Source organism: Tripterygium wilfordii, chromosome 20, assembly GCF_013401445.1.
Source record: "Tripterygium wilfordii isolate XIE 37 chromosome 20, ASM1340144v1, whole genome shotgun sequence".
Taxonomy (NCBI): Eukaryota; Viridiplantae; Streptophyta; class Magnoliopsida; order Celastrales; family Celastraceae; genus Tripterygium; species Tripterygium wilfordii.
Genome location: NC_052251.1, coordinates 9380370 through 9390392, shown reverse-complemented (window position 1 = coordinate 9390392; position 10023 = coordinate 9380370). Strand labels below are relative to the sequence as shown.

Sequence of the window (10023 nt, the reverse complement as noted above, 5' to 3'; positions counted from 1 at the left end):
TTGCTGTGCCCTGTGGAATGAAAAAGGAAAATAAAAAAAAATGTCTTTCCTTATTTGACCTTTATCTGTCTATTCACATTCTCTTCTTCTAGACATCTTTGTTACCTTTTTACAAAACCAAAAAAGAAATACGGACAACACCGAAATTTATCCGAGTAACATTGTCTTGGCTAAACTCAAATAGAATAAAAAATATAGTTGGATGAAGGGGCTGCCATATATAGTAAAACTACAGCCACAAATTATTTTCTTATTCTGAAAATCGTATTTACATTTTGATGACTTTTACGAACTCAACTATATATTTTTTTTATCAAAACTTAAATTAACATAAAAAAATATAACAATTCTGGATTGTTAGATACAAATTCAAAAATTATATGTTTTTCCATGTTTAATTTAATTTTTAGTTTGAACAAAATTATATCGTTAGTTCATAAAATCGATTAAAATATAAATATAATTTTTCAAAATCTTAAAAAATCATGAATGTGTTTTGATCGAGTTTACGAGTCCAACTTTATTTTGTTTTGTCTCAAATAAAAATTAAATTCATCGCATAAGAGGTGTAGAATGTCTTCGGTTTATTATATTTGAGCTATTCAATGGTCTAAAATTTTTATGTCTTTTTCATATTCAATTTGATTTTTGTTTGAGAAAAAAAAATTATGGTTGGACTCATAAACTCGATTAGAACACATTAGTAATTTTTTTTACAATAGACCCAGCCATCCGAGGAGGAAGATGATATGTTCTACAACTCTTTTTGAGGTATTGGGATTGGTAATCATGTCTAGGCAGTAATTAATTAGGCAATGTAATCATGTTTTACCATGCCAAGACTTAATTACTTTTTGGAAACTTCATTCTTTGTGTTCATGATCATTGTGAAAATCACAAAGTTGGAACTTTTTTTTTTGTCCACTTATATTAGAATAGACAAATTAACCATAAAAAAAAGTTATTAGGGTATATGCAAATTAAGTGTGGGAATACTAAAAATTATTAGGGTATTCACAGTGGGATGGACAAGTTTTTTTGAAATATTGGACAACTTTCTTTACCACTACGACTAATGGTTCAGGTGTGTGAGATGGACAAGTTGATATTACAGAATCTATATATATTTATATTTTTGTTGACATTGTTGTGAAAAAAGCAAAAATATAACCTATCCAACAATACTAAACTATATATATATATAGAGAGAAGAGAGAGAAAGAGATGGGGTTAGTCAAACGTAGGTTTAGTTGGGGTCACCATCCAAATCATTGTCCACCAACTTCACTTATCCACCACTGGACTAAGCGTACAATCAACTCTTTTTAGTTGGCAGAGAATTATTGCAGTTATTAATTTAGGCTATCGTGGATTCGAATCTCATACGGGGGTGTGAGATGGGATTCGGGGGTACGCAATTTCTTAAAATTGTAGAGTCTAATATATGAAAATATGTAAAAATTTAGGGTTTTGCGAGGTTCCATTTGATTGAAATTTGAAATAACCAAACGGCTCAGGGGCCAGAGGCGGGGTCAATTGGTAACTCGCTCCACCACCACCAACACGCGGGCACCGCTCCAGTCTTCACAGGATGGAGTTACTAACTTCCGTCGTTCTTTGCTTCACTCTTGTAGTCGTAGTCTCGTAGGTGCAAAAAATGTTCTCTCTTAAGCTTACTAAGTTACTAGCCTATTTAGTCTTCACACTTCACGGTTCACAAACACCTCAAAAAGAATCTAAGCCCAAAGGAGTGAAGGATAACTTATTAGTTATGGGATTTAAAATACGTTAGCTATAATTTATAAGACACCGCCTGTTTATTGATAAATTACGGGCCTTCGAACAATTTACAATAAATCTATTTGTTTTTGGTCCAATAACATATTCACATATATAAAGTATTAGTAGGGTCAAAATTCAAAATTTGTCTATATATGAAAAAAAATAATTCAATGGGATCAATTGACCACACTTTGTTAGCTATGAGTCCGCCCCTGCATCCACATGGGCCAAAGACTCTGTAATCATCTAGTACGTATGGGATGGGAGGAATCAATGTCCAGACTTTACCATATAAGACAGAATTCAATATAGATGCGTCTTCATGAGTTTCTCGTTTTATATATATATAAAACTTACGACTCATTGTTATTATAAGTCTCACACTGTGATAGCGAGCAAAATTAAAGGGTAAAATCATCCATTCTGCTTTTACTTGTACAAATAAAGCATTCACTAGGCCACTGAAGTGTATGTATATATATATATATATATATATATATAAAAGAGTCATTGCAGCACCATTGAATTATAGATTCAATCCCCAAAAGAATCATAAGTGTGCAGAAATAAGTATGGACAGTATGGTTGATTTCAACATGCATAGAGACCAGAGATTCTTCAACGCACACTAGTGGCTGTCCACTTAAGCATGTCTGCCACCTTGGTTTTACCATCATTGATTATCATTACCATGATTTTTTAAAGCATAATGGTTTTGGGTAAACAACACAAGAAGATGGACTCATAAACTTTTCAGAAGATGTTCTACCACACACAACATCAAGTCTCCCACACACAATCAAAGTCAATATCAGCAAGAATCTTCATAGATTGGCATTTGCTTTGATGGGCAAGCTTCTCTGTCAGTATGTCAATTTACAAACTTTCTTCAAGTTTATGTGACGCATGTATTCTTCCAACATCCAGATTGAGAAAGAAAGATTTCACTTTGATATCAACATAGATTCAACGCCCAGAAAGATGTTATGTCCAAACTGCCCTTGCACTAAAAGACTAAACAGGACAAGGACATAAACATAAACTAAAGTATTTGGCTGCAACCACAACACAGAGGCAATGCATTCAACAGTCTGCAAGATTATAGAAGGGTGAATTTCAAATGAATGCTAACTCCATTAAAATATTTGGTGCAAACACCTTTTGGGGTGTAGGGAATGAACACTGCAAGAAGCTCAAATGTTGTGCAGGTTTCAACAGCTTGGTTCAAACTGCCCTTTCCTTTTTTTTTTTTATCGAAAAGATGATGCAGGCAATACTGTCAAATGTAGGGCATCAATATCACATCATGGTCCCAAAAGGCATATTCACAGTTCATAGATATATGTGTCAGGACACGAGATTTATTTCTATAAATTGGGGATAATTCAACCAAAAAAACAAACACCCAACCCAAAATAGCACCTCCCCTCCCCACAATTTTTGCTTCAGTCTTAATTTGTCTTGATCACCACATAACAAGAGAATATTTCCACAGGTAAATCCACATGGGATCTCTCACTTATATCAAGGCCAAATTTGGCTAAAGCGAAATGAAGAGATGCATAAATAGACCTATAAAAGATTTGGTTCCCAACGCAAAGAACCATCACACAAGACCACTGTGATATAGCCTTCGGATCCAGAATGAACTTAAATCAATCTGAAAGTCTTATGACAGACCAACTATTAAAAACCGTTGCAAATTCCTTTCCACTGATATTATAGGGACTCAACACTATTTTGGACCAATGTCCTTGAGGGCACAGATCTGCTCCTCCCCCATTGCAGACATAACAGTCACAACCAGGTCCTTTCCATCACCAAAGCCATCCTTAATCTGCAAACCCAAGATACCGGTAAGACAAATATAAATCAGAATGATTTGAAATGATAGTATTAACACCCTTCCTTCCCACAACAAAGCAACAACTATTAATTAGGAACAGATCCACCAACAGTAAATAAAAAAGAAATACAGAAAATTGTAAATATAAAGCATGAAAAGTTAAGGGGTAGCCTATCAAAGTATGCACTTAACCCACCAAATATAACAGAGCAACGTCAAACAGATATGCACTAAAGAAATAGGAGGGCAAAAAAAAATAAATATGTCAAAAATAATTCAAAAAACGATCAACACAGCTAGATCACACAGCTTTGACTTTAGCAAAAGTTAGTTAGACAGACCACCCGACATGAACTCAAAGGGCCATAATACCATATCTGAGATAGTAGATATTAAAATTTTAAATAAAAAAATTTACCAAAGATGCAAAAACTCAATTGTATAATAGCAAATGAAAAGGAGGTCTTTTTACTCCAAAGACAAAAAGGTAAGCTATTAACCTGAGTCAGAAGAGCATCATCAGTTGGCAGCCTCAGATCATCCTTGGTGTTGCCATTTTCAGTGAGTAAACTTACCTGAAACATCAACATTCCAGTGAATTATCATCAATTTACGTAAAACGTATAGTCAATGAAAAGATTGAACAAAAACTCACAAATCCATCCTCGGAAATATCAATCAGCTGGTAATCAGTGCGATTAACATGGGGAACCTACAATAACACAGATGAACACAAATAAAGCTTTCATATCTTATCAAAAATGAAAAATGTGAATTTAGTACTAGTCATAAGAATATTTTCTCAAAAAAATTAAATGAAAAGAATGTCGCACATCACAATTGTGGGAAGAGGGCACAATATCTTCAAGCTTTTTGCCATTGAAGATGTCAATTGCAACAAAGTGGCACTTGGCATGGCCATGCTTGCCAGTCTTCGATGTGGAAACTTCAACCACCTGTAAAAAAATCAAGTACAACCTAAAAACCGAGAAGACAAGTAACTGGGGCATTTAGTTACCGGTTTAGCAAACCAAGTTTCACATAGTCTAACTGCATAAATATACACATATGCACACATCTAAACATGCACTCAGCTAGAATGGAAATGAGTTTCAACAATAACCCTCCGCACAGAATTGTAGAAAATCACAAATACCACATATATATAACTCCCTAATATTTTGATAAAGAACAATCACTCACACACAAAATCTGTGTTTCTGGAAATATATTTCTTGGATAATCCAACTAGTTCTCAATTACCAATCACTTTATAATGGATAAAATAGACTACAAAACCAATAGCCATTACTGTTAATCTCTATAACTCTACACTAATGCAAGTCACAACTGTAAAAGTTATTTATGTCAGATGCTGATAGCGTTTGTGTTGCAGTACCTTCACAAATACAGGTTCCTCAAACAACAGCCAAAAATCTTTCCTCAGATTACTCCAAACGGCAGAAAAAAATCAAATATTTTCAGATAGAGTGAAAATTTCCCCCTGATCTTTCAGAAAACAAACAAACCTAAATCAATAAATTTATCGCCAACCCGACAACAATAAGATCTCAAAACGATAAAACCCTAATCGGCTGGAACTAGGTATATGGAAACTTCAATTTGGAGAAATGTTAATTGTTCACGGTTAAATTCAACAAAATCACAAAAACAAAAAAGTTAAATTGAGATTTCCCAGTGACAAAATCCAGAATAATACTATCGAACGAAGAGATAGCCAAGAGGCGGACCTTGCAAGGGCGGCCTTTGATGACGATGTAGCCATTCTTGCGGATGGCGCCTGCCTGCTGGGGGTAAGTCTTGGAGGCCCCGGCATCGGCCTTCGACTCGAACTGATGCTCCTCGTCGGACATGTCTTCGTCACTTACACAAAACCTTGCTTCTGCTGCTGCGACTGAGAGAGGGAGGCGCCGGGAAGAATATACGAGAAAAAAGGTATGACCTTTTAAAGCAAGCCTCTCGCTTTCCTCTTCTTCTTGCCTGTCTAGGGTTTCTTCGGGATTTAACTTCTGTTAGGGTTCGACTTCATCAAACGACGTCGTTTCAACCTTTATTGGGCCTGGACCTGACGGGTAAAGGTAGGGGTGTGCATCGGTCGGTCGGTTCGGTTATGGACATATTTTTAACCTAACCAAATTTTTTCGGTTAATTTCATCCATTTAACCGAACCATCATTTTTTAGACGGTTAATCATCGGTTCGGTTAACCTAAAATTTCGGTTTGGATTTCGGTCGGTTCGGTTAATTCCAAATATTTTGGGTCAAAGTCAAAGCCCAAAACTAAAACACAAAAACCTTATATTTTGGGTCAAAGCCCAAACGTCATTGATTTTTTTAGATCAATGGCCCAGAATTATAGTACATAAATATATTTTAATAAATAATAATGACATATTAATAAATAATCTCATCTTTTAATCATTTTATCATTTATCACCTAATCAATAATAAATAATAGCATATCGTACAACATGATCTTTTAATCATTTATTATATATTTATATTTATTATATATTTATATTATGTGGAATGTGTTACTAATTTAGCATATAATATGATTTATAATGTTAGAGTTTAGGATTTATAATTTTAGGGTTTCAATTTATAACTATATTATAGTTAATAGGGTTTAGGGTTTACATTCATAAAGTTTTATAGGGTTTAAGGTTCCCATTTAAAAAAAAACAAAAGGTTTAAGGTTTTATAGTGTTAGAGTTTAGGGTTTATATTATTAGGGTATAATTTTATAGGTTTAGTGTTTTATCGATTAGGGTTTAAGTTTATAACATGACTATAGTTATATAGTTAATAGGGTTTAGGGTTTACATTCATAAGGTTTTATAGGGTTTAGGGTTCCTATTTAAAAAAACAAAAGGTTTAAGGTTTTATAGTGTTAGAGTTTAGGGTTTATATTATTAGAGTATAATTTTATAGGTTTAGTGTTTTATCGGTTAGGTTTAAGTTTATAACATGACTATAGTTATATAGTTAATAGGGTTTAAGGTTTACATTCATAAGGTTTTATAGGGTTTAGGGTTCCCATTTAAAAAAAAACAAAAGATTTAAGGTTTTATATTATTGGGACCTTTAACCTTAGGATTTAGGGTTTAATGGTTTATAGTATTTGCTTTGTCATATTATTAATTTCATCATCATATTTAATGATGATAAATATAAATATATGATATATTGAAGGTATTACATTACATGGTAAGTTACTAAGTTGGTACTTGATAACATGAATTAATACTTATTAATTGATGTATATTATATTTATTTTGAATTTTTTATATGAGTATTAGTAGATTTTTTTTAGAAGAATATAAGTATTAAATTATTAATATGTGGAAAATTAATAACTTAATTATATATTTATAAGAATAATCATATATATATATACACATATTATTACATATTTATATAGTATCATATATTTTCGGTTCGGTTCGGTTAATTTGGTTAATTTTTTATGTTAACCGAACCATTAACCGAAAACCGAAATACTCACAAATCTCTAACCGAACCGCCCAATCGGTTAATATTAACCGATAAATTCGGTTAACGGTCGGTCGGTTCGGTTCGGAAATTCGATTACAACCGAAATTTGCACTGCCCTAGGTAAAGGGGCGGCGGATGCGTGAGAAATTCAACAGTTAAGGTTGTAATTCAACAGTTAAGGTTGTCTTTGAAATCATTTTCAAAAATTTTGAAAACAAAAATAAAAAATTAAAATATAAAACATAAATTAAAATTTGTTTGGTTAAACACTTAAAACTGAAAACAAAAATTAAAAACAAAAACTGAAAAAAAAAAGTGTGTTTATGCTTTTATTTTCATAATAATGGAATATATCCACACCACTATATTTTTTATAACTGCAGCCTTTGTCGTGTTTCACCATTGAAAACATCAGTAGAAAGAAAAAAAAATAAGAAATAAAACAATAGCCCAAAGTATATTTGATCATTGTCTTCGTACCTCTATGTAATTTGCAATTTAAAATCTTTAAAAAAGTACAATTTATAATAAGTGTAACTAGTTCTGTTTCCAAAACTTTTAAAAACCTTTTTTTTTCTTATTTTTAAAAATTTTGAAAACCTGTTTTGGTTTTCATAAAAACCAAAACAGAAAATACAAACAAACAATATTTTTTGTTTTTATTTTCTATTTTTTGAAAACTAAAACAAAAAATAAGAAACAAAAGTGATATTAAACAGAACCTAAGTTTTTTGTCTTACAAATTTAATGACTCACAATATAAATTGTATTTTTTAATGCCATATCAACACTTTGACTGACTCAACTAATAAAAAATATGACCGTGGAACTATTCGGTAAAGTGAGTGATCAATTTATAATGTTTAGATATAAGAGACTAAGTTGTAACAACTAACAAGGCATATCTAGTTTAGAACCTAAGGAATTAGGGGTAGAACCATGATTTTAGACAAAGAGGTCAAGAAATTTTGCGGAGGTCACTACCTCAGAATTTTTTTTAAGACTAAGTGTTGTTTTAACATGATTTATAGTTGAAATGGCTCATTCTGCTAATTCAAATACTCATATCGAATCGAATTTGAATCCACCACGGACTCAAGCCATCACTGTCACTTCACTCACTTTGTCAATTTGTTGTATTTAAGACTTGAGAGTCGACAGAAAGAGAGAGGTAGAGAGAAATTGAACATAATTAAGTAGGTTCTCCTTTGGGTTTTATGGACTTTGCATAGATGTCAAAGTGAGTTTTAAGGGTATATTTAACATATTTGAAATAAAAGAAATTTAATGGGACGGATTTGGAAAAATATTTTTTAAAGGGAAAGATTAAAAAAAATGTATAACATATATGATATTTTTTAAAAATTAAAAGGGACAAAATAAAATATTTAATTTTTTTTTTACTTTTTTCATGCATATACTTTTTTTTTTACTTAAAATTTATCACTTCCCATTTATAGTTATGTTTAACTCAAAATTTACAACTCTAAATTCTGAAAAAAAAAAGAGAGAAAAATAATTTTGAGACAATATCAACCATAAATTTTTCACCCATCAGCATATAAACCTTTCATATTTTCTTACTTATAAGCAGGTAAAAATATGAAACACCAAGAAGTTAAGAACATTGGAATGGTCGATCTCTACAAGGTCTATGTGGCATTTCATAGTTGCCTCCATTCATGGATCCTTCAATTGTGACAAAAAACTCTACATTGTGTTCTCCAGAGCAACTCATCATCCCAAGAAAACCAATATTCATGTTACTTTGCTTCATTTGCAGCATTACTCATAACCTTAAATCTCTCTGCTTTTCATACCAGATTCATCATCAAATTCGTCCGCGACTCTCAGGTATGAGCGACAAATCTATTTTCGCGAACGTTTGTGTTAAAGTAATGTTAATTTGGTGATCTAAAGTACTGATTGGCATGGTTAGAAATATGAAGTTTTGCAGTTGTATAATATGTAGCTTTTGTAGTGATTGAATTGCTGAACAACCATATTGAGCCTTGATTATCTTTCTAATTTCAGCTACATCTGTTGCTGTCTTGTCTTATCAGAAAACATGGGTGAGATCGATACCAAACCGATCGAACCAGTCCAAGTTGCGCGGGTTTTGTTCGGTGAGAAAGGTGATCAGAAGAAATACAGAACTTCCAGCAGTAGCAGTGATGTAAGTATTCGCAAGCCATAAAATCACTTTAGAGTGAATCTTTGTGTCAGACATAGATTTTATTGTTCTTCCTTTCTTTGTATCAGCGAGAGTCTGATAAGGAGAAAGATTATGATGATCTGTTAAAGGATTTGGCCAACTGCAAGGTACAATTGGAAGCAAAGGACGGCGCGTATTTGCAAGCGATGTTGAAGCTGGAACACCACCAGAAAACAGCTGATGAACTCTCGACCATGCTGAAAAAGGCCGAGGTGGAGAGAGATTTCTATATGGAAGAATGTAGGGCAGCTAAGTATCAGATCAAAGAGCTCGAAACGAGGGTTAAAGAGGTTGCTGAGCAACTTTCAGTGACGGTGAAAACAAAAGAGCAGCTTCCACAGACTCTAAGTGAGCTTAAGGCTACACAGAATGAGGTGGTTAGATTGGAAGCAGAGCTTGCTGCTGCAAATGAATCAAATTTCGAGGCCATAACGCGAGCAGAATTATGGAAAATCGCAGCAGATAAGGAGAGGGAGAAAGTGCAGGAGCTTGTAAGACACATCTCAGAGCTCAATGAATCTATATATACGTCGAAAATGGCTGCTATTGACGCGGAGAAAGAACAATGCACTATCTTGGCTGAAAAAAACGCTGCGATTGAGTTTGCGACAGAAAAGGCAATTCAAGCACAAGAGGAGTTAGAAGATCTGAAGAGACAATTG

The 10023-nt window shown here is 33.0% G+C and overlaps 1 protein-coding gene across 1 annotated transcript; it reads right to left on the bottom strand.

Moving 5' to 3' along the window:
• Window positions 1-3196: 3196 nt before the first annotated feature.
• Window positions 3197-5639, bottom strand: LOC119986498 (eukaryotic translation initiation factor 5A-2-like). The gene is made up of 5 exons (XM_038831070.1): window positions 5380-5639; window positions 4462-4584; window positions 4284-4340; window positions 4129-4203; window positions 3197-3619 (listed from the first exon to the last, which is right to left on the bottom strand). Exons 1-5 carry the CDS (start codon window positions 5500-5502, stop codon window positions 3518-3520), a joined length of 480 nt encoding a protein of 159 aa, XP_038686998.1. The 5' UTR covers window positions 5503-5639; the 3' UTR covers window positions 3197-3517.
• Window positions 5640-10023: the final 4384 nt, after the last annotated feature.

What these genes read in the sequence shown, in the direction of transcription:
- LOC119986498 (XM_038831070.1), bottom strand. Translation starts at nt 5,502, where the DNA reads ATGTCCGACGAGGAGCATCAGTTCGAGTCGAAGGCCGATGCCGGGGCC. An exon ending in ATATTTCCGAGGATGGATTT is followed by an intron (nt 4,204 to 4,283) that starts GTGAGTTTTTGT and finishes TTGATGTTTCAG; the next exon opens with GTAAGTTTACTCACTGAAAA. An exon ending in ATGATGCTCTTCTGACTCAG is followed by an intron (nt 3,620 to 4,128) that starts GTTAATAGCTTA and finishes TTGGGTTTGCAG; the next exon opens with ATTAAGGATGGCTTTGGTGA.